General features: G+C 49.5%; 1 protein-coding gene across 3 annotated transcripts; it reads right to left on the bottom strand.

Annotated features, from left to right (window-relative positions):
* Window positions 1–13,821: 13,821 nt before the first annotated feature.
* On the bottom strand, window positions 13,822–23,742 carry GJB1 (gap junction protein beta 1). Of its 3 annotated transcripts, none has more exons than XM_054470788.1 (2): window positions 23,691–23,742; window positions 13,822–15,332 (listed from the first exon to the last, which is right to left on the bottom strand). In XM_054470788.1, the coding sequence occupies exon 2, from the start codon at window positions 15,314–15,316 to the stop codon at window positions 14,465–14,467; it is 852 nt and encodes a 283-aa protein (XP_054326763.1). In that variant the 5' UTR covers window positions 15,317–15,332; window positions 23,691–23,742; the 3' UTR covers window positions 13,822–14,464. The 3 variants fall into 3 exon arrangements, with proteins under 3 accessions (XP_054326763.1, XP_054326762.1, XP_054326761.1); XM_054470787.2 differs by lacking the exon at window positions 23,691–23,742 and adding an exon at window positions 21,084–21,103; XM_054470786.1 differs by lacking the exon at window positions 23,691–23,742 and adding an exon at window positions 15,691–15,825.
* Window positions 23,743–24,086: the final 344 nt, after the last annotated feature.

Below are 24,086 nucleotides of genomic sequence, written 5' to 3'. Positions count from 1 at the left end.
AAAAATACTCACTAGCTATGTATTAAGGACCTATTATGTTTAAAGACCTAGATTACGTGCTTCAAAAAATACAAAGACTGGTTAGACCAGGATCCAATCCCCAGCAGGCTCCCAGGCTATAGGGGAGACCAAAGAGTACACAATTAGTCATAATACAGGCAGAATAAAATGAATAGTGCTATGGGAGGACAGAGGAATAAATAACTCACTTCGGGCTTACAGGGAGGCTGGGTGCAGTGGCTTGCGTCTGTAATCCCAGTACTTTGGGAGGCCAAGGTGGGAAGATTCCTTGAGCCCAGGAGTTCAAGACTAGCCTGGGCAACATGGCAAAAACCCATCTCTAACAAAAATACAAGAATTAACTGGGCGTGGTGACGCACACCAGTAGTCACAGCTATTAAGGAAGCTGAGGCTGGGGAGGATCGTTTGAGCCTGGGAGGTGAGGTTGCAATGAGCCGAGATCACCCCACTGTACCCATTCTGGGTGACAGAGTAAAACTTTGTCTCAAAAACAGACAACACACGTCTATAGGGAGGCTATGTGAGGGTTTACCAAGGGAGGTGGCGTTAGACCTGGGCCTCAGACAAAAAGTGGAAAGGGTTGGGAGGCCACAGATGTAGGGGTGGGAAGTGCAAGGCTGAGATTTTTCCAACCAAGGGGTGGTAGGCTCAGATCTATTTCTTTAGGGAGACAATCCCCGGAACAATATGAAGAATAGCGAGTGGGAGTAGGCCTGAAAGCCTGGAGATTGGTGGAAGGAGTATGGCTAAGAGGTTCTGTGGACCTCAATGGGGACCGTGGGGATAGGGAAGGGAAAAAAAGATAGATTCAAAGTAAATTTCACGCATTTTGAAGGTCAAGTCTGCAGGATCTGATGAATCATTCGAAGTAAAGGTTCTGGGGGGGTGGCTCATGCCTGTAATCCCAGCACTTTGAGAGACAGAGCTGGGTGAATCATTTGAGGTCAGGAGTTCAAGACCAGCCTGGCCAACATGGTGAAACCCCATCTCTACCAAAAACACAAAAATTAGCCAGGCATGGTGGCAGGTATCTGTAATCCCAGCTACTCAGGAGGCTGAGGCAGAATTGCTTGAACCTGGGAGGTGGAGGTTGTAGTGAGCCAAGACCATAACACTGCACTCCATCCTGGGTGACAGAGTGAGTGAGACTCTGTCTCAAAAATAATAATAATAATAAAAGGTAAAGGTTATAAAGGTTAGGGGAAAGGGAAGAATTGAGCATGAACCCCAGGCTTCTAGCCTTGATGACTGGGAGAGTGAGATGCCTTTAACCAAGATGGGTAGCACAGGGACAAGTTTTTTTTTGTTTGTTTTGTTTTTTTTCAGATGGAGTCTCGCTCTGTTGCCAGGCTAGAGTGCAGTGGCGTGATCTCGGCTCACTGCAACCTCCGCCTCCCAGGTTCAAGCGATTCTCCTGCCTCAGCCTCCCGAGTAGCTGCAACTACAGGCACGCACCACCATGCCCAGCTAATTTTTGTATTTTTAGTAGAGACGGGGTTTCACCATGTTGGCCAGGATGGTCTTGATCTCTTGACCTCGTGATCTGCCTGCCTCGATTTCCCAAAGTGGTGGGATTACAGGCATGAGCCACCATGCCCAGCCAAATTTTTTTTGTTTAGGTGTGTGTATGTGTGTGTTCTGTGAGGGACAGGAGAAGGTTGCTAATAAGTCGAGATTTTTATCACGTTGGTTTCGAGACTCCATTGAAACACCCTTGTGGTGCACCAGGCAACATGGCACAGCAGAGAGAACACCCAGACTTGAGTTTCTAATCAGAGGTCTGCCATAAAATCTTGGGCAAGACAATCTTTTCGAGCCTCTCCTAAAAAATGAGTTCATATTCTGCCCTGACTTTCTCACAGAAGTGTTGAGAAGGTCAGATGAGACAACAGACCCAAAAGAGCAAATATTGATGCTACATGTTACCGTATGTACTAGGCAGTTAGAAATTCAAGTCTGAGGCTTAGGAGAGAGATGAGGTGTTAATTTAGAAGTCATCTGCAGAGCTTCTCACTGAAGCTCTGGGAGTACACAAGGTCACTTGGGAACATAGAGTGAAGACAGAAGAGGACAAAAAACCCAAACACAGTACTTTGGAGAATGTCTCCAGTTAACCAGAGAAAGGCACTGGGAGGGAGAGACCAGAGAAGTAGGAGGAGCCCCAAATCTGACAGACGCCAAAGACATAACCACCTGATGAAAAACTGTCCTTACAGTCCAGGCCAGGATGAAGTCTTAAATTGACCTTCTCTTTCTCCCATTCACAATGGGAGAAGGGTGCCAAACTATCCACTGCCTCTTACCTTCTTCCCTTGTTGAAACAGAGAAGGGCCTGATGTCATTTGTTCAACTAGATATCTACTCTGTTCTGAGCCTCATGTTACTACAAATACAAACATGAATAAGAACCTGGGGTCGGCTGGCACAGTGGCTCATGCCTGTAATCCCAGCACTTTGGGAGGCCAAAGTGGGTGGATCATTTGAGGTCAGGAGTTCGAGACTAGCCTGGTCAACATGGTGAAACCCCGCCTCTACTAAAAATACAAAAATTAGCTGGGCATGGTGGCTGGCCCCTGTAGTCCCAGCTACTCCGGAGGTTGAGGCAGGGGAATCGCTTGAACCCATGAGGCAGAGGTTACAGTGAGTTGAGATAGCACCACTGCACTCCAGCCTGGGTGACAGAGCAAGACTCTGTCTCCAAAACAAACAGACAAAAACAACAACAACAACAAAAACCTGGGGTCTACTCTTGAGAAGTTCCTAGTCTGATAGGGAAGACCAGGGCTGGGACTGGGTGAGGCAATTGAGGCACCTAGGGTGAAAAATGTAAGGGCACTTGTTCTCGGGGTTACATACGTACAGGGTTGGCATTTGTATGACCCCGAGAGGGAGTGCCTCCTTACATTTGCCTTCTAGGTGCCTCGACTGCCTCACCCCAATCCTGACCCTGGGAAAGACTCACATGTCAATAAAATAGCCAAGGTAGAATGTAATTGTTTCTCACTCTCTCCTAGGAAATCAAGAAAGGTTAGAGGTGGCCGGGTGCAGTGGCTCATGCCTGTAATTGAGACCAGCCTGGCCAACAAGGTGAAACTCTTCTCTACTAAAAATACAAAAATCAGCTGGATTTGGTGGGCACCTGTAATCTCAGCTACTTGGGAGGCTGAGGCAGGAGAATCACTTGAACCCGGGAGGTGGAGGTTGCCACTCACTCCAGCCTGGGCGACAGAATGTGACTCCATCGAAAAAAAAAAAAAAAAAAAAAAGAGGCAGGGTGCAGTGGCTCATGCCTGTAATCCCAACACTTTGGGAGGCCGAGGCAGGCAGATCACGAGATCAGGAGTTCGAGAGCAGCCTGGCCAAAATAGTGAAACCCCCGTCTCTACTAAAAATACAAAAAATTAGCCAGGCGTGCTGGCGGGCACCTGTAATCCCAGCTACTCGGGAGGCTGAGGCAGGAGAATCGCTTGAGCCTGGGAGGCAGAGGTGTCAGTGAGCCTAGATCGCGCCATTGCACTCCAGCCTGGGTGACAGTGTGAAACTCCGTTTCAAAAAGAAAGAAAGAAAAGAAGGAAGGAAGGACGAAAAAAGAAAGAAAAGAAAGAAAGAAAGAGAGAAAAGAGAAAGAAGGGAGAGAGGCAGGGAGGAAGGGAGAGAGAGAGGCAGGGAGGAAGGGAGAGAGAGAGGAAGGAAGGAAGGAAGGAAGAAAGAAAGAGAAAGATTACAGAGGTGACATGGGAGCTGAGGTTTCATGAAGAGTGGGCAATAGCTTGTCAGGCAGAGTAGAGGTTCAGGGATCAGTGTGAACAAAGGCACGGAGGCATAACACAGCACCGAGTGTCTGCAGGAAAGGGTGGCTGGGCTGCAAAGAAGGTGGAGAGGACATAGTGGAAAGGCTGAGAGTGGTGAGAGGTGTTGCTGGGAAAATAAATAGAGGTCAGGTTGTGAAAGGCATTGAATGCTATGCCATGCTACACCCTGCTAGAGTGACCAACCATCTCAGTTTGCCCAGGACTTCCCCAGTTTCAGCAATGAAAGTTCAGCATCCTGGCCAGGCGTGGTGGCTCACGCCTATAATCCCAGCACTTTGGGAGGCCGAGGTGGGCGGATCACAAGGTCAGGAGATCGAGACCATCCTGGCTAACACGGTGAAACCCCGTCTCTACTAAAAAAATAGAAAAATTAGCCAGGCGTGGTGGCGGGCGCCTGTAATCCCAGCTACTTAGGAGGCTGAGGCAGGAGAATGGCGTGAACCCGGGAGGTGGAGCTTGCAGTTATCCGAGATCGAGATTGCACCACTGCACTCCAGCCTGGGCGACAGAGCGAGACTCCGTCTCAAAAAAAAAAAAAAAAAAAAAAAAAAAAAAAAAAAAAAAGAAAGAAAGTTCAGCATCCTGAGAATCCCTCAGTCCTGGCAAGCTGGGATGGTCATACTTTCTCCTACAAGCAGTGGAAAGCCATGAAAGGACTTTCACTAAGAATTGGCAGGGTATGCTTCATGTTTTAAGGTGACTCTAGTACGTCTGGGGGAGATGTAGAACTGGGTACTGAAGAAACTCGAGGGGCCAGTTACGGGGAGGAAGTATGGCATAGAAATGGTTAGTGCTGGCCGGGTGCAGTGGCTCGCGCCTGTAATCCCAGAACTTTGGGAGGCTGAGATGGGTGGATCACCTGAGGTCAGGAGTTCAAGACCAGCCTGGCCAACATGGTGAAACCCTGTCTGTACCATAAAATTAAAAAAAAATTAGTCGGGTGTGCTGGCAAGCACCTGTAATCCCAGCTCCTCGGGAGGCTGAGGCAGGAGAATCACTTGAACCTGGGAGGTGGAGGTTGCAGTGAACAGAGATCATGCCAATGCACTCCAGCCTGAGCGACAGAGCGAGACTCCATCTCAAAAAGTAAGAAAGAAAGAAAGAAAGAAAGAAAGAAAGAAAGAGAAAGAAAGAAAAATAAATGGTTAGTGCTTTGCCTTTGGCATCCACCAGATGTGAATTCCAGTTCCCCAGCTCAGCCCTTTCTTTCCTGTGTGACCAAGACAAGTTACTTAACCTACTTGAGCCTTGGTTTCCTCATCTGTCAAATGCAAACAAGACGGAGCTTGCCTCAGTGATAATGAGGATTAAAGGAGGTAATGTTTAGCACAGTGCCCAGCATGGAGCAAGTGTTTTAATCCAAGTTCACTCTCGTCCACATTATCAGTTAGATTCTGGCAAGGCCTTGAAGGAAAGCAGCAGTGACAACGGGGATGCTGAGGAGAAAAGGGATTTGAGAAAGATTTGAGAAGCAGAATTACCAGAACTTGTTTGTCTGTTAATTGATTATATTTTAGTGTGAATGAGTTCTCCCAGGTATCTGCATTTCAAGACAATTATCTCTAACTGAGGAATGAAAGGCTTTGTCCTTTGAAGAAAGCTGGAGCAGAAACAGAAAGGGGTTAGGGGAGACTGTGGGAAAATAAAGTGTGTTTGGGACCCATAAGGTGAAGAAAGAGAAAGGGTGACAGTTTCAACAGCTTATCTTGACTTAGGCCAAAGAAGGTTAAGGGGTTCCGAATAACTGTCTCTCCACATCTTCCCTGCACTCCCCAAGTTGCCTCCCTTCCCAGGGATGGACAATTTCTGGATCCTGCTCCAGGTAAACATCCTCGGAAGGGCCCTCTCCCCACAAAACTGCCCTTCCCTGCCTGAGTGCAGGGCAGCCCCTTCCTCAACTTTCACCATTTCTCTCTCTTAACCTTAGGGATCCTGTACAAACATGTTGTTTTCCAGCACATTAGTACTTAGGGATATTTTCATATCATACTGAGCTCCCCACCCCCACCCCACCCCACATATCGTGAAACACTTCCTAAAGCAGCATAGAGTGGTTACTTTGGCTTTTCGTTTGTTTGTTTTTGTGTTTGCTTTTTTTTGAGAGGGAGTCTCTGTCACCCAGGCTGGAGTACAGTGGCGCGATCTCGGCTCACTGCAACCTCCGCCTCCCAGGTTCAAGCGATTCTTCTGTCTCAGCCTCCCGAGTAGCTGGGATTACAGGTGTGTGCCATCACACCTGGATAACTGTTACATTTCTCATAGGGACGGGGTTTTGCCATGTTGGCCAGGCTGGTCTGGAACTCCTGCTCTCAAGCGATCCACCCGCCTCGGCCTCCCAAAGTGTGGGGATTACAGGCGTGAGCCACCGTGCCCAGCCAGAGTGGTTACTTTGGAACAGAGGAAACAGTACAGGTTTTGGATTAGAATGGGACTAGGTTTTAATTCTAGCTCTGCAGTGCAACCTTTGGACATATTACTTAACTTCTCTGAGTCTCCATTTCCTCATCTACAAGTATGGGGATAATAATAGCTACCTTGCCAGTACTGAGATTATACATGTCAGTGCTTAATTTAGCACCAAATCTGGCACATATTAGGTGCTCCATAGTATGGTGCACCTGGCCCACCTAAGTCATTTCTAAGTCTGGTAATAAAGTTTCAGACCATATTATGATTGGGACACATCCTTTTCATTAAAACTACATTAAGAGTTAAGGCACTTGGCAGAGTGCGGTGGCTCACGCCTGTAATCCTAGCACTTTGGGAGGCCAAGGCAGGCGGATTACTTGAGGGCAGGAGTTCCAGACCAGCCTGGCCAACATGGCAAAACCCCATCTCTACAAAAAAAATACAAAAATTAGCCAGGTGTGGTGGGACATGCCTGTAATCTCAGCTACTCAGGAGGTTGAGGCAGGAGAATCACTTGAAACGGGGAGGTGGAGGTTGCAGTGAGCCAAGATCGCACCATTGCACTCCAGCCTGAGCGACAGAGCAAGACTCCATCTCAAAAAAAAAAAAAAAAAAAAAAAAAAAAGGCACTCCCCTCACAGCTGTCCTCCCACATACATGTGAATGTGGTCATACAATGATACATCATATGCATGCAAACATACAGACTTGCTTGCTTAAGCACATGCACATGACAATGGACAGTTAGACAGTCAAGAAAACATGTTAGGCCAGGCACAGTGGCTCACGCCTGTAATCCCAGCACTTTGGGAGGCTGAGGAGGGAGGATCACTGGAGCTAGGAGTTTGGGGTTGCAGTGAGCTATGATGGCACCACCGCACTACAGCCTGAGCAACAGAGTGAGACCCTGTCTAAAAAAAAAAAAGCAAGCATGTTAATTAGGTGAGACAGAGTTTAACTCAGTGTTTGAGAGACTTGGTGAATAGCTGGAGAAACAGCGAAGATGGCGAGATGAAATAATAACAGCACACCCTTGTGTAGGGCTTACTATCGACCAGGCCTTGTTTGAAGTGCTTTATATATAATGAACACATTTAATCCTCACTACAGCCCTGTGACACAGGTACTCATGCTTTACAGATGAGGAAACTAAGGCCTAGAGTGGCCAAGTAACATGGTCAAACTCACACAGGTAGGAAGTAAACAATGCTTTTTTTTTTGAGACAGAGTTTCACTCTTGTTACCCAGGCTGGAATGCAATGGTGCAATCTCGGCTCATTGCAACCTCATTGCAATCTCGGCTCACTGCAACCTCTGCCTCCCGGGCTCAAGCTATTCTCCTGCCTCAGCCTTCCTGAGTAGCTGGGATTACAGGCATGTGCCACCACGCCTGGCTAATTTTGTATTTTTAGTAGAGACAGGGTTTCTCCATCTTGGTCAGGCTGGTCTCCAACTCCCGACCTCAGGCGATCTGCCCACCTCAGCCTCCCAGAGTGCTGGGATTACAGGCGTGAGCCACTGCACCTGGCCAACAATGCTCTTGATCACTATGTGACACTGACTTTTCACAGGGGCTTCAGTTGTGGTGAAAAAAATGGAGAACAATTGGTCACCATCCTGTGTAAATTACCCTTTCTCCTTGAAGTCCACTTTCAAATAATTCTGGTCTTTCTTCCATAGTTCACTGTCAACTTTAACACATCTGCTTGTGCAAAGAACTGCCCTGATCTGGATCTCCTGAAGACCTCTATAGTCCATCCATGATCATGAGTACAGAATTGCCTGTTAGTCTAGTAGGGGCTTAACTTTTGTGTCAGAAGGGCTTCTACACATGATACTGGAGTCCAGACTCCTGCGCAAACCTGCATGCATTTCTATGACACTTTTCACTGACCAGCCCCAACCTGCTTTGCCAGTCTCACCTCCTACTGCAAGCACCCCACTCCCCATCCCATGCATTTTCTGCTCTAGTCACAGTGAACACACTCTACTCTCTCACGACTCTGAACCTTTGCACATGCATATGTCTTCTTCCCCACTGCCCTGAATCCCACAGGCTACTAAGCACCTACTATGTGTTAAGTTTAGGCAAGTGATTACCACACAATAGTTTCTTTCTTTTCCTCCCGCCCTTCCCCCCTTCCCGCTTCCCCCTCTTCCTTCCCCTTCCCCTTCCCCTTCTCCTTCTTTCCTTCCTTCCTTCCTTCCTTCCATCCTTCCTTCCTTCCTCTCTTTCTCTCTTTCTTTCTTTCTGATGGAGTCTTGCTCTGTCAGCCAGGCTGCAGCACAATAGCATGATCTCAGCTCACTGCAACCTCCGCCTCCTGGGTTCAAGCAATTCTGCTTCAGCCTCCCAAGTAGCTGGGATGACAGGCGTGTGCCACCGGGCCCAGCTGATTTTTCTATTTTTAATAGAGACAGGGTTTCGCCATGATGGCCAGGCTGGTCTCCAATTCCTGGCCTCAAGAGATCCACCTGCCTAGGCCTCCCAAAGTGCTGGGATTACAGACGTGAGCCACCGCGCCTGGCCTCTTTCTTTTTTTAAGACACAGATTTTATGAGCTAATCTTTCTTTCCTTCCTCCCTCCCTCCCTCCCTTCCTCCCTCCTTCCTTCCTTCTTTCCTTCCTTCCTTCCTTTTTTTTCAGTCTCACTCTGTCACCCAGGCTGGAGTACAGTGGCACAATCTCGGCTTACTGCAGCCTCCGCCTCCCAGGTTCAACTGATTCTCCTGCCTCAGCCTCCTGAGTAGCTGGGACTACAGGCGCCCACCACCATGCCTGCCTAATTTTTGTATTTTTAATAGAGACAGGGTTTTGCCATATTGACCAGGCTGGCCTTGAACTCGTGGCCTCAACAGATCCGCCTGCCTCAGCCTCCCAAAGTGCTGGGATTACAGGCGTGAGCCACTGTGCCTGGCCTGTGTGCTTTTCTTTTTTGTGTGTGTGGTGGTGGTGGTGGTGGTGGTATTTTTTAGAGATGGGGTCTCACTGTGTAGTCCAGGCTGGTCTCCAAGTAATCCTCCCATCTCATCTTGAGCAGCTAGGATTTACAGGTGCGAGTCACCGCACCTGGCACCACAGTCATTGTGGGAATTCAGAGTGGAGGTGAAGACTCGTTCTCTCCGAGGGACTTGATCCGAGGGGAGAGAAGAGTTGATGGCTTCACAGAGGAAACGACGTTTGAGATGAGTTTTGAATGATTAGGAGTTTTCCAGTCAAAGGAGGGAAAGGAAACCTCAGATTACCTTTGGATCTTCCACACCCCACAACTCAGACATGAAGTCCTGTTGTAGGTTCTACATCCAAAATGTCTTTCACACCTGTCTCCTCTTCATATTCCTCTGCCACTGTCCTAGTCCTACAGGCGCCACTTGGGCTATTACAACAGCTCCATAACTGGTCTTTTTTTTTAGAGACAGGGTCTCACTATGTTGACCAGACTGGTCTCAAACTCTTGGGTTCAAGGAATCCTTCCACCTCCGCCTCCCAAGTAGGTGGGACCACAGGTGTACCACTGCACCTGGCAGTACCTGGTCAATCTGTCTCAGTCTTCAATCCCCAATCCAGTCTCCATGCAGCTGCTGGCTGACCTTCCAAACACACAAGTTTGAAGGTGTCACCCCGTCATACTTTTTTTTTTTTTTTTTTGAGACAGAGTCGCTCTGTCACCCAGGCTGGAGTGTAGTGGCATGATCTCGGCTCACTGCAACCTCTGCCTCCCAGGTTCAAGTGATTCTCGTGCCTCAGCCTCCCAAGTAGCTGAGATTACAGGCGCCCACCACCACACGGGGCTAATTTTTGTATTTTTGGTAGAGACGGGGTTTCACCATGTTGGCTAGGCTGGTCTCAAACTCCTGACCTCAAGTGATCCACCTGCCTCGGCTTCCCAAAGTGCTGGGATTACAGGCGTGAGCCACCGTGCCTGGCTTTTTTTTTTTTTTTTTTTTTTTTGTGATGGAGTCTCACTCACTCTGTCACCCAGGCTGGAGTGCAGTGGCACGATCTCGGCTCACTGCAACCTTCACCTCCCGGATTCAAGCAATTCTCCCACCTCAGCCTCCTGAGTAGCTGGGACAATGGGCATGTGCCACCACACCTGGCTAATTTTTGTATTTTTAGCAGAGACAGCGTTTCACCATGTTGGTCAGGATGGTCTTGAACTCCTGGCTTCAAATGATCTACCTGCTTTGGCTGCCCAAATTGCTGGGATTACAGGCATGAGCCACTGTGCCCAGCCAACTCCTGTCATATCTGTAGGGTATTTTTTGTCTGTTTTATTTGCCCCTTGCTGGAATGTCCCAATCCATTTTCCATTTGACCCTGTACATTCTCCCTGGCCTACTCCAGGAATCAACAGGAGCTTAGCTTGGTACGATTGTGTAGCCCCTTCTGCACCATAGGCCAGGTCTGGCATTTAAGTACTGTGGAATCAGTAAATGGAGCAAGCATTCCCCTCTAGCCCCCACTGTGTGCACCCAGGCTATCTGATTGAACATCTGAACCAGTTTGTGGTTGCCATGCCAATTCTCTATGGATACCGCAGCTTGCTTTCAAATCCCAACTCAGCTGGCTGGAGGCCTTGATTACTCTCCTAGTTCATCTGCCTCTGTTCCTTTGCCCCCCAGCTCCTGGCATCTCTGTGCATAGACACCTCTAAAAGATCATAGACATTCCTAAAAGGACCAGTTCCATGAGATACAGCATGCAAGAGCTTCCTGTTACTAGGTCTTTTCTGCCCCCTGATCAGACCCCTTGAATATTGACCCTTAAATGAATCATGCTCAGGTTTGCAACCTCTCTTGGACTTTGCTGTTTGGACTGGTGTCCACTCCCTGGGGGAGCCAACACTATTACTGCCAAATTGTTTTAACTAGCTTCAGTCTACCTGAACCAGCCTCACTCCTTTCTGGCTCATTGAGAATTCTAGCATGTTGTAAGGCCATGGTCTCAGTGCTTATGATACTATCTTACCTTACTTTATCGTTAGTTCATAACCAGCTTTTGAACACATCTTGTCTGATTCTCACAAAAGTTCTGTGAAAGAGGTAGAGAGGTTATTATTAACTCTCTATTGGAGATGAGGAAACAGACCTGGAGAGGGTAAATATCACGTGTCCAAGGGGACAGAGCTCATCAGTGGAGAACGAGGTCTCCTAATTCCAATGTCCTCTTCATAACCCAGGTCACTCAGCACATTGAATTTCTACTGCGTGGCAGAGAGCTGCCTCATTTGCCTCTGTGTCTCTCTCTTATACTCTTGTGACAGAGCCTGATTTGAAAAGTCAGTCTTGGAGTCAGTCTAACTCTGCCTCCTACCTCCCTGAGACAGTGTGTCCACCAGCTCCCCTCAAGGTTCTTTGGGCCTGTTCCTACCTGGTTCATGGGACCCAAGAATCCTGTGTCCCCCACTTGGGCTGTAACACCCAGCCTGATAGCTTTATTGTTCCACCACTGCCCCCTGGAGAGGAAAGCCTTGATCTAGAGTTGGAGCCTCTTTCCAAGGGGATTGGTAGAATCTTTGAAGAGAAACTACATTTCTGATGTGATGGTGGGGGTTAGCATTTCTCAATGTGGAGAGGGCATGAGGTTCCCTACTTCCGACCAGGACCAGGATGGAATTTTAAAAAGAAAATCTTTCTCCCGATGGCATGTTGTATGGAGAGGGGATGTGTTTGTTGTATTGTTATGGGTGAAAAGGATGGATTTCGATAAGAAAAGGAATCTCTCTCACCGTGGGGGGGTGGGGACATCTCCTCTGATGGAACATAATGTCAGTTTCTAAGGGGAAAGGAAATTTCTTGTAGGAAAGGTATGTTCCTCTTTTAAGGGAGAGGAAGCTCTCTCTCAGGGATTACTAAGTGTGGTGGAAAGGAATACTTACTCTCTCCTTTCTTTCTTTCAATTTTTTAAAAATAGAGATAGGGTCTTGCTATGCTGTCCAGGCTAGTCTTGAACTCCTGGCCTCATGCAATCCTCTTGCTTCGGCCTCTAAAGGTCTCCTTTCCTTCCCTCCTTCCCTCCCTCCCTCCCTCCCTCCCTCCCTGCCTCCCTCCCTCCCTCCCTCCCTCCCTCCCTCCCTCCCTCCCTTCCTTCCTTCCTTCCTTCCTTCTTTTCTTTCTTTGTTTCTTTCTTGACAAGATCTCACTCTCTGGCCCAGGCTGGAGTGCAGTGGCATGATCCCGGCTGACTGCAGCCTCAACCTCCTCCTGGGCTCAAGTTATCCTCCCACCTCAGCCTCCGAAATAGCTTGAGACTACAGGCACATGCCACCACACCTGACTAATTTTTTTATTTTTATTTTTTTGTAGAGATGGGGTCTCTCTATGTTGCTCAGACTGGTCTCAAACTCGTAGGCTCAAGTGAGTCTCTCCCCTTGACCTTCCAAAGTGCTGGGACTACAAGGCATGAGCCACCACATCCAGCCTTCTTTTTTTTTTTTTCTAAAGGAGAAATCTCAAATAAAGAACACTTCCATGCTTTCTCTCCAAAGAGGAAAAACTGTTTCAAGGGAGAACAATTCATATGAGATTGTGTCTGCTTTTCTCTCCCTTTCTGATATCCAGCACTTCCTACATGGAGTCCTCATTCTCTGAGAGGGAGTGGCAAATAATTTCTCCTGTTCGGAGGTAAGGAAGCTGAGGAGGCAAACTTGCCATGGGGGAAACTTTTACTCTGAGAGGCTATTTGTGGGGGCAGTGACTCTGAGGAAACCCCTGTGAGGCTGGGGGAAGATAATGCGCTGTTACTTGGGGAAGTCTTTCAGGAATCCCAGAAGCACAGAGTGTTGAAGGGAGCTGAGAGATGTGTTGGGCCAGTTCTCGTTTGCTCATAAGGAAGCTGAGGCTCGGGGAAGGGAATGCTCTGCTGCTAAGTGACAGCACCAGGACTCCAGCGCAGCTTTTCCAAGTCTCAGCCTTGGGCTTTTCCTACAACAGCTGACAGGGGAGGGTGATGCTGGTGAGGAAACTGCTGCTGTGAAATGTTTGACCTGTGTGGAGGCATCTCTGGAGTGGGAAGCATTGATTCCTGAGAGAAGGAAACTGGGAAAGAGGATGGAATTAGGGGCTATGTCCAGCGGAAAGGGGTCAGGGTCATCGTGCAACCCAACAGGTGGACTGTGGGACATCAGCTTGTAGGGGATGCTGAGTTTGGAGGGAGTAAGGAGATAGGTCTCCAGATGTGTGGGGGAGGGGCTCTCACTGAGGTACCCAGGGAATTGTGCCACTCTCTGGGGCATGAGAAATTTCCCAATCATTTCTTGTCTCTTCAGAGGGAGTTGTCATTTTTAATCTTTTCAAAATCAGAGGAAGGAGGTATGTAAATTAAATCCCAATAAAGCTGTTATTAGACAATGAAAAAGACAAGAACCACAACAACAAAAACAACAGGGTGGAATGGCTCAGGGGCTGGCTCTGCGGCCCAGAAGCGCAATGATTCCTCATTTGCAGCTTCAGCTACTCAAGTAACTACTTCTTTTGCCCTGTTCCTTTCTTAATCAGTAAAAAACCAAGGCCAGCTCATCCTGGGGGAGGTCAGAGGTTGCAGGAGAAAGAACTTGACAAACACACAAGCCACCTCTTCATTTACTGTAAAATCCTGTTTAATGTGTAACATTTCAGGCAGAGAGAGGCCTTGGGGACTAGAGGCAGAGGTGGCCTTGACCAACCCCCGCTCCAACTTATCTGCCTGCTTCTCTCTCCCTAACTCCCTCACCCCAAACACCTCCTCCTTTTCCTTGTGGCCAGCAAGCACTATTCCTCCTTTGCTAGTGCTCGCCACCCTCCCTTCTCCACCCACATGTCCACAGCGCCCCTGCCCTCTGCTCCTCTTACCCACATCCCTCCCCACTGATGTGACTCCAGAAACAGGGTATCTGACAGCACAGGGTTAAGATTAGTTTCATAATTGGAGACGCTGTCGGAGCATCCCATCTCTTGTCCCCAGTGGTCCCAGAGAGAGGGAGAGGGAAGAGGGAAGGGTGCAGGCAACAAGGGCAGCCCACACTCCCAGTAACCTTGAGCACTGGCATAGGTGGCCTCTAGCTCCCCACCCCTCCAGCTCCTCAAAAGGAAGGCCCCGGGAGGAAGGGAAGTAGCCAGGGAAGGAAGGTTTTGATCGAGTAAGCCCCAGCAGGCAGAGGCCTGTGCACCGGCAGGGGAGAAGGAGGGGCTCGCCCAGGGCAGGGTCGGGGGCGGGATGGGAGGTTGCCTGGTATGTGGCATCAGCAGGCCGAGCAGCGGTCGCTCTTTTCAGCCAGCCCGGCCCCGGTGCCAGGGCTGCGGCGCAGTATGTCTTTCAGGGAGCCATCCTGCTCACTCAGCAGCTTGTTGATCTCATTCTGCTTGTATTCAGGTGAGAGGCGGTGGCCGAAGCCCGAGCCCTTGCGGGAGGGTGGATTGGAGCGGCGCTGGGCTCGGCGGGCACAGGCCCGGATGATGAGGTACACCACCTCGGCCACATTGAGGATGATGCAGATGCCAGAGGCGGCTAGCATGAAGACGGTGAAGACGGTTTTCTCAGTGGGGCGGGACACGAAGCAGTCCACTGTGTTGGGGCAGGGGTAGACGTCGCACTTGACCAGCCGCACCATGGCATAGCCAGGGTAGAGCAGATAAAAGACATACATGAAGACGGCCTCGAACAACAGCCGGAACACCACGCTGATGACATAGGTCCACCACAGTGTCCCTGAGATGTGGACCTTGTGCCTCTTCACCTCCTCCAGGTGTAGGGGGTCCCCATGGCCCTCAAGCCGTAGCATTTTCTTCTCTATGTGTTGCTGGTGAGCCACGTGCATGGCCACGAGGAGAGCTGGGGTAGAAACTAGGATGAGCTGCAGGGACCACAGCCGCACGTGGGAGATGGGGAAGAACTGGTCATAGCAAACGCTGTTGCAGCCAGGCTGGAGTGTGTTGCAGATGAAGGATGATTTCTCATCACCCCACACACTCTCTGCAGCCACCACCAGCACCATGATTCTGAAGATGAAGATGACCGAGAGCCATACTCGGCCAATGGCAGTAGAATGCCGGTTCACGCCACTGAGCAAGGTGTACAAACCCGTCCAGTTCATCCTGCCTCATTCACACCTGCAAAACACCAGCCATGAAGCGAGCTGTCAGAAAGCTGGGGTGGAAAATCAGGCGCCATAGCACTGCCTGCGCACCGCCCCCCGCAACTCTTCCAAGAGCCAGTAGCAGGAAAGGAAGGATGGTCATGTCTTTCCTCGTCACCCCATCTCCCTTGCCAGCTTCTCCTCCTCCTCACTCACTTGACTTGACCTCCCTGAGCCCCATCCCCCTTCTTCGCTTTCATCCAACATTCTTTTCTCGCCAGCCCCTTTCCTTGCCAAGCCCATCTTATTCCGATATCAGCCATCCCCTATGGCTCCCTGTCCCCTAGCTCCTTAACTCCAGACCTGGGGCAAACTGAACAAAGCCCTCTTACCTTGGGAAGCGCCTATCCCTGAGGCCACCCAGACAGGTCCCCTATGGTCTCATGTCTGTGCAGGGGGAGTGGTCCCTGGGCTCCGCGCCTGCGTCCCAATTCATCACCGCCCGGTGCTGGGGAGTCATATGCTGCTTTATACCCAGTGTCTGCACAATGAGACCTTTGTGGGGCTCTGAACAACGCCCTTTAGAATTCAGATCAAACGCCCTGACTTCCGCCCACCCTACACACAGAGCACTTGTGTCCCAGCGCCGGACACCCAGCCTGCACCCACCTGTTCTGTGCCCGCCCGGTCCATCGCCGCACCCGCCCCATAGCCCCACCAGAAGAATGGCCACCGGGGGGGGGGGGAGGGAGATAAAACACAGGCAGGTGGATGTGAAGAGGGGACCCCAGGGGACCTGGAGGCTCTGGGCTGAGGCCTTCCCCCATGGCCCCATCAGAAGCTTAAGGTCAGCAGGATTTTCCCTGAGGCTTAGATCCTCTCTGGAATATGGAGAGGAAAGAGGACAGGAAAGAGAGCTCATTTATCAAGCCAGAAACTGTGCTGAGTGTTGTTCCATACATTTTTTCTTTCGACCCATTTAGGAAGCCTGTTATCCCATTTTCCAGATGAAGAAGCTGAAGCTCAGATAAGTAACTCCTCAAGGTCACACTGTTACAAAGCGGTAGGATAGGTAGGATGAAACAATGATCTGAGACAGAAGTCTTTCTACAGCAGGCTCCCTGTGCTTCTGCAGACTGTCTGTAGAAAGCAAAGGCTAACCATTAAATAAAAAAAAAAAAAGGCCGGGCGCCGTTGCTCACGCCTGTAATCCCAGCACTTTGGGAGGCTGAAGTGGGTGGATCACTTGAGGTCAGGAGATCAAGACCATCCTGGCTAACAAGGTGAAATCCCATCTTTACTAAAAATACAAAAAATTAGCCGTGTGTGGTGGCGCATGCCTGTAATACCAGCTGCTGGGTGGGAGAATCACTGGAACCTGGGAGGCAGAGGTTGCGGGAGGCAGAGGTTGCAGTGAGCCAAGATTGCACCACTGCACTCCAGTCTGAGCGACAGAGCAAGACTCCATCTCAAAAAAAAAAAAAAAAAAAAAAAATCTTCTCAGGAAAAGATAACAAAGTTGCTTTTGGGGAATAAATGGTCTGCCAAACCTAAGATCTCTCTTTTTTCTCCCTAATGCTGTGGGTTGTTTTTTATTAGAGGGTGGGGACAAGGTCTGGCTATATCACCCAGGCTAGAGTGCAGTGGCACAATCACTGCTCACTGCAGCCTTGACCTCCTGGGCTCCAGCGATCCTCCCACCTCAGCCTCTCAATTAGCTGGGACCACAGGTAATTTTTTTTTTTTTTTTTTGTAGAGATGGGGGCTTGCTATGTTGCCCAGGCTGGTCTTGAACTCCTGAGCTCAAGCGATCTTCCCACTTTTGCCTCCCAAAGTGTTGGGATTACAGGTGTGAGCCACCTTGAGCAGTCCCCAATGCTGTTGTTGACCTATAGGGTCTGTCTGAGACCCCATTGCTGCCCAGCCCCCAACCCCAAGTGCATATTGCAACCTCGTGGTTTCAGGAGCTTGCCAGTTGCTCTAGGGAGGAAATTCTCCTCTATCCCTTAGGCAGGCTAAGAAGGCTTCTCCCACCTCTTGCCACTTCTGCCATTAAGTTGCAAAGAGATCATACTAGCAGCAGGAAACTGAATGTGAGGAGGACATGCAGCCCTGGACCATAGGAGGTGCAGTGATCCCTGGAGTCATTTCCTGACCCCAGTGCATGCTCCACAGCAGAGCAAGTGGTTGTGGAAGAAGCCTCATATTCAGCCCTGGGTGGTCCTCTATGCTGTAGAGGAAAGGAGTGGGGTAACAGCAACTGCAAAAGTTGGGAAATGGGATGAAAGAATCTGGGGAAAGAAGGACAGTCCACAGGACATAGGTTACTTCTCAGAACAAGGTTTCTTCATTTAGCTAAATAAATAAATAAATAAATAAATAAATAAATAAATAAATAAATAAAAAGCCTTAGTGAGTTCATGTCATGTGCCAACCAGCATGGGGAAGCAGGGCTATGGGTGCCCTTTCTCCCAAGCCTGGGATTCTACATGCAAAGCTGCTGCACTAGGCACCACAGTTAGCCATAAAGAAATGCTTCAGGGGCTGGGCACGGTGGCTCATGCCTGTAATCCCAACACTTTGGGAGGCCAAGGCGGGCGGATCACGAGGTCAGCAGATCGAGGCCAACATGGTGAAACGTCGTCTCTACTAAAATTACAAAAATTAGCTAGGTGTAGTGGCGCGCACCTGTAATCCCAGCTACTCGGGAGGCTGAGGCAGGAGAATCGCTTGAACCCTGGAGGCGGAGATTGCAGTGAGCTGAGATTGTGCCACTGCACTCCAGCCTGGTGACAGAGCGAGACTCCGTCTCAAAAAAAAAAAGAAAGAAAAAAAAAGAAACAAAGAAAGAAAAGAAATGCTTCAGGTGGTGAGATGTGTTACACTCTAGAACGGCTGGCCAGAGAATTATTAAGAATAACCGGCTGGGTGCAGGGGCTCACGCCTGCAATCCCAGCACTTTGGGAGGCTTAGGCGGGCAGATCACTGAGGGGTTCAAGTCCAGCCTGACCAACATGGTGAAACACCGTCTGTACTAAAAATACAAAAATTAGCTGGGTGTGGTGGCGGGCACCTGTAATCCCAGCTACTCAGGAGGCTGAGGCAGGAGAATCGTTCGAACCCAGGAGGCAGAGGTTGCAGTGAGTGGAGATCCCGTCACTGCACCCCAGCCTGGGGGAAAGAGTGAGACTCCATCTCAGAAAAGACAAACAAACAAACAAACAAAAAAAACCTAGGCCAGGCGCAGTGGCTCACACCTGGAACCCCAGCCCTTTGGGAGGCCGAGGTGGGTGGATTGCTTGAGCCCAGGAGTTTGAGACCATCATGGGCAACATAGCAAGACCCTTGTCTCTATTATATGAAAAAAAAAAAAAAAAAAAAAAAAGCTGGGCACAGTGGCTCACACCTGTAATCCCAGCACTTTGGGAGGCAGAGGCGGGTGGATCACGAGGTCAGGAGATTGAGACCATCCTGGCTAACATGGTGAAACCCCATTTCTACTAAATATACAAAAAATTAGCCAGGTGTCTCAAATTAGCCAGGCTGTCTCAAAAAAAAAAAAAAAAAAAGGCCGGGCACAGTGGCTCATGCCTGTAATCCCAGCACTTTGGGAGGCAGAGGCTGGTGGATTACCTGAGGTCAGGAGTTCGAGACCAGCCTGACCAACATGGTGAAACCATGTCTCTACTAAAAATACAACAATTAGCTGGGTGTGGTGGCGCATGCCTGTAGTTCCAGCTACTCAGGAGGCTAAGGCAGGAGAATCGCTTGAACCCGGGAGGCAGATGTTGTAGTGAGCCGAGATCCCACCACTGCACTCCAGCCTGGGTGACAGAACGAGACTCTGTCTCTTAAAAAAAAAAAAAAGAATAAAAGAAATAATAATAATAATAAAAGAATAACCTGGCCAGGTTATTTTATTTTATTTTATTTTTGAGAGGGAGTCTTGCTGTGTCGCCCAGGCTGGACTGCAGTGGCGCAATCTCAACTCACTGCAAGCTTCGCCTTCCGGGTTCATGCCATTCTCCTGCCTCAGCCTCCCGAGTAGCTGGGACTACAGGCGCCCGCCACCATGCCCGGCTAATTTTTTTTTTGTATTTTTAGTAGAGATGGGGTTTCACCACATTAGCCAGGATGGTCTCGATCTCCTGACCTCGTAATCCACCCGCCTCGGCCTCCCAAAGTGCTGGGATTATAGGCGTGAGCCACCACACCTGGCCCCTGGCCAGGTTATTCTTTGGCAACATATGGAGACCCCCGTCTCTTAAAAAAAAATTAAAAAGAGGCAGAGGTAGGAGTATCGCTTGAGTCTAGGAGTTCAAGACCAGCCATAGGCAACATAGTGAGACCCCATCTCTACAAAAAAAAAAACACAAAAATTATCCAGGCATGGTGGCTGGTGCCATTCACCCATAGTCCTAGCTACTCGAGAGGCTGTGGCAGGCAGATCTCTTGAGTCCAAGAGGTTGAGGCTGCAGTGAGCTTCACTTGTGCCAACTGCACTCCAGTCTGTCTCAGAAAATAATAATAATAATAATAAGACCCCCCCAACATTGTAGCATTTTTATTAAAAAAAAATTTACTGAGTACCTGTTATATGCCAGGCCCCTGCACATGCACTGTCATTTAATCCTCAAAAGAACTTTCTGAGGTAAGGGTTGTTTTATCTTCATATCACAGATGAGCAAACGGAGGCAAAGAAAGGTGAAAGGACTTATCTAAGAGTCACATAGTCAGTAAGTGATAGAGCTGGGATTTGAGCCAGGTCAAGATGACTGCAGAACAGACACTTTTTTTTTGGAGACGGAGTCTAGCTCAGTCACCCAGGCTGGAGTGCAGTGGCGCGATCTCGGCTCACTGCAAGCTCCGCCCCCTGGGTTCACGCCATTCTTCTGCCTCAGCCTCCCAAGTAGCTGGGACTACAGGCCCCCCCACCACGCCCGGCTAATTTTTTTGTATTTTTAGTAGAGATAGGGTTTCACCGTGTTAGCCAGGACGGTCTCGATCTCCTGACCTCGTGATCCACCCGCCTCAGCCTCCCAAAGTGCTGGAATTACAGGCGTGAGCCACCGTGCCTGGCCACACACTTTTTTTTTTGAGACAAGGTCTCACTCTGTAGCCCAGGCTGAAGTGCAGTGGCGCAATCTCGGCTCACTGCAACCTCCACCTCCCGGGTTCAAGTGATTCTCGCAGAGCACATACTCTTTCCCATAAGCTCTACTTGGCTACAGGTATAACTTTTCTTTCTGTGGATATTTTTTAGGAACAGGGAGATTCAAAAAAAAAAAAAAAAAGGAACAGGGAGATTCAAAACTGCTATGTCTTATTTTCTTTTAGCTCCTTCTCCCCTTTCCTATCAATTGACAACTCTTTCTTTTCTTTTTTTTTTTGAGATGGAGTCTTCTCTGTCACCCAGGCTGGAGTGCAGTGGCACGATCTCGGCTCACTGCAACCTCTGCCTCCTGGGTTCAAACGATTCTCCTGCCTCAGCCTCCCGAGTAGCTGGGATTACAGGTGCGTGTCACCATGCCTGGCTAATTTTTGCATTTTTAGTAGAGATGGTGTTTCACCATGTTGGCCAGGCCGGTCTCGAAGTCCTGACCTCAGGTAATCCTGCTGCCTCAGCCTCCCAAAGTGCTGGGATTACAGGCGTGAGCCACTGTGCCTGGCCCAGCTCTTTTTTTTCTAAGGTACTTTTGTTGTAGCAATTGACAACTCTTTCCCTCTCCTGCTGTCTCAGGATTTTCTGCTTCCTCTTGATTTGGTCTGCTTTTCCTTTCCTTACCTTTCTTGGGCTGCTTCCTCAAACTGCAAAGCAAACCTTAGCTGTTCTTTTCTCTGCCCTTCGGGGGTGTGCCACAGACATCCTGGCCACCCCTGAGTTTCTAGGTTCTTGTAACTCCCGGCCTTTTTTCTTCTTCAAGCTTCTGGGACATAGCCAGTAGCTCCCTGTGGGGCCTCTAAGGACCCTTGTCTGGGTGCTGTGATCTCAATTTTTGCTGTTACCTTTGGGAGGAGAACTGATCCCTATGTCAATATCAATGCCTCAAGGATTTCATTCTAAAAACATCCAGGGGAGTGACCTGATTTTGAAATCCAAACTGTTTCTGTGACTTCGGGTTAAAGTCCCCGTATTGATATCCTTGGTGTTGCTGCACACGTGTTTTGCTCTCATGTTTAATTAGACAGGACTTCTCTGGCCTTGTCAGGCTCTGGCCCTGTCCCCAAATTTAGATTTGCCCTAGCACTCAAGCACAGTGCAAAATCAGGTGATCTCACTTAGTCCTTACAGCAGTCCTGTAATATTATCCCCATTTTTCAGACAAGGAAGTTGAGGCTCAGAAAGGTTAAGAAACTTGCCTCAACGGCAATTGCACTGCTGCTAAATGGTAGAATCAAGTTCCAAGTTTATTTTCTTACTTCAAAGTCTTTGTATATAGCGCTGCTTATGGCGGCCTCTCTTCCTTTAAGGAGTTTGCATTCTGAGACCAGGCCTACTATTCAAAAACCTATACACTTTCCTGCGTGTGCTGGCACATGCACACACACACACACACACACACACATTCGTCTAGTCTGTCTGTCTCTCTTTGTTTCTGCCCCCACCTCCTCCCTATCCTTCCAACTACAGGAAAATTCTTGTGATTTGGGGTTTGGGGAAGAGGGGCGGGCTGGGATGGATGAGGTTACATTCAGCCTCGGACTCCATGCTCCCTCCCCCATTTCACAGGCAGTCACTGGTCAGGAAGGGACATGGGGCTTTCTTTGAGATTTCCTTAGGAATTTCTGGCTGCTTTCATCAGTTTGGTGTGGCTAAGGCCAAACTCCTCCAGCTCTCTTCCCCTTCCCCTGCTTCTCTCTCTTGCCTCCACCCTGCAGTTCTGCAGTATCTCAGTCACTGGACTTAGCCTCTCCACCCTGCCATACATATTCCGTGGCCAGGCTTGGGTCAGGTCCAGTCTAGTTCATTCCAATTTGTTCTTTCCCCCTCTCTGCTGTGGTCTTTTCAGAGAGCTTCTGCTCATGCCAGCTCCCTTCCCCATTGTTTGGACGCTACTCCCTTACTCCTCCATCACCCACCTGACTTCCTGTTGCTCTCTGCTTGGGTTATTATAACAGCTGCCATTTATGGAGTGCCCCCTGTGTGTATATTCACAGACTCTCACGCTCACAACAACCCCGTGAGCCAGGAGCTAGTGTCTTCAACTCACAGGTGAGGCAATGAAGGCTAACAGAAGCTGAGTAACTTACTACACAGGTGGTAAGCAAGTGCTGGAGCTCAGAGTAGGAATCGTATTGGCCCCTCACCCACGCCTGGGTCCCATTTCCATTGCCAGGCTGCATTCTAATCTATACTTCTCTCCATTAAAACCCCTCTTGTCTGTATTCTCCTCTCCTCATCTCATTTTCTGAGTTTACACATTCTGCTGTGCCATTCCCAACAGCTGCAACAACTTTTAAACAGCTGGGGAACACCCCTCCTTTAGATCTCCAAACCGGCGGGGCGTGGTGGCTCATGCCTGTAATCCCAGCACTTTGGGAGGCCGAAGCGGGCAGATCATCTGAGGTTGGGAGTTTGAGACCAGCCTGACCAACATGGAGAAAACCCGTCTCTACTAAAAATACAAAATTAGCCAGGCATGGTGGTGCATGCCTGTAATCCCAGCTACTCGGGAGGCTGAGGCAGGAGAATCGCTTGAACCCGGGAGGCAGAGGTTGCAGTGAGCCGAGATTGCGCCATTGCACCCCAGCCAGGGCAACAAGAGTGAAACTCCGTCTCAAACAAAAAAAAAAAAAAAAAAAAAAAAAAATCTCCAAACCATCAATTACTCCAAGTTCAGCTTGAGTCAGTCTGCCTCCTTCAAGAAAGTGGAAACACACGCTCCCAAATCCTTGGCCCTGTTGGCTAGCCCTCTGCAGCCCACTGAGCACGCTTTATTCATCCACTTGCAGCCCCGTGTTGGGTGCATGCCTGGCTTGCCTTGTAATCAAGGAAGGAAAACAGCACCTGGCAGTGCCCAACATTCCCACTAAACCCTAACCCTGTGTGGCAGGAAATGTCTCAGAGAGACAAACTTGGCCACCTTGCACCTAGGGGGTCCCTCAAGTCTTCCTGCGAATCTGGCCCTATGGGAATAAGGGGAATCTTTGGCCAGAGGAAAAAAAGTGAGAGGAAAAGCAATGTTGAACCTGGAAAGAGCTGCAGAGAGAGGCTAAGCAAGTCTGGCACCTGGCAGGAGGGGCCTCACCCCAGCTTCAGAGAGAAGCATGGAAGGGACCTAAGTGGCTGAAGGCGGAGGTCAGTAGAAGGCAAGACCCGGCCCCTATTTCCGGCCCACTGTGCCACATCAGCCCTCCCTGGCCCACCTCCCTCAGCCCCCAGTCTCCTCACCTCCCTGTCACTGCCACACCTGGCTGCTGCTGCCCTTTCCCAGAGAATGTCTGCAGGCGTGTCTGCCCTATGCCACCAGTACTGTCAGCCCAGCCCAGGGGAGGGACAACGAACCCAGGGCCAGAGCCAGAAATGGCCCACAGCCCAAGAGGAACCAGACAAACATTAACCAGCCCCACCTCCTCCCACATACAATCATTAAACAAGATTGATCCTCTGAGCTCCCTATGGGTTTGGAGAGACAGATCACATAGCCTGGAGTCACTGCCTTGTCCCAGAGGAAGAGAGGCATCATTGTCACCCACCCATGTTTAGTCTCTCTGGGAGGCTGAGCTGGACCTGTGCTCCTCAGCATCCCTCAGGCTTCCCCCATGCCCTGGCCTTAGGCAGATCCAC

The sequence above is a fragment of the Pongo pygmaeus genome, chromosome X (genome assembly GCF_028885625.2).
Source record: "Pongo pygmaeus isolate AG05252 chromosome X, NHGRI_mPonPyg2-v2.0_pri, whole genome shotgun sequence".
Taxonomy (NCBI): Eukaryota; Metazoa; Chordata; class Mammalia; order Primates; family Hominidae; genus Pongo; species Pongo pygmaeus.
The sequence above is the reverse complement of the archived record's forward strand: the minus strand, read 5'-3'. Positions and strand labels throughout refer to the sequence as shown.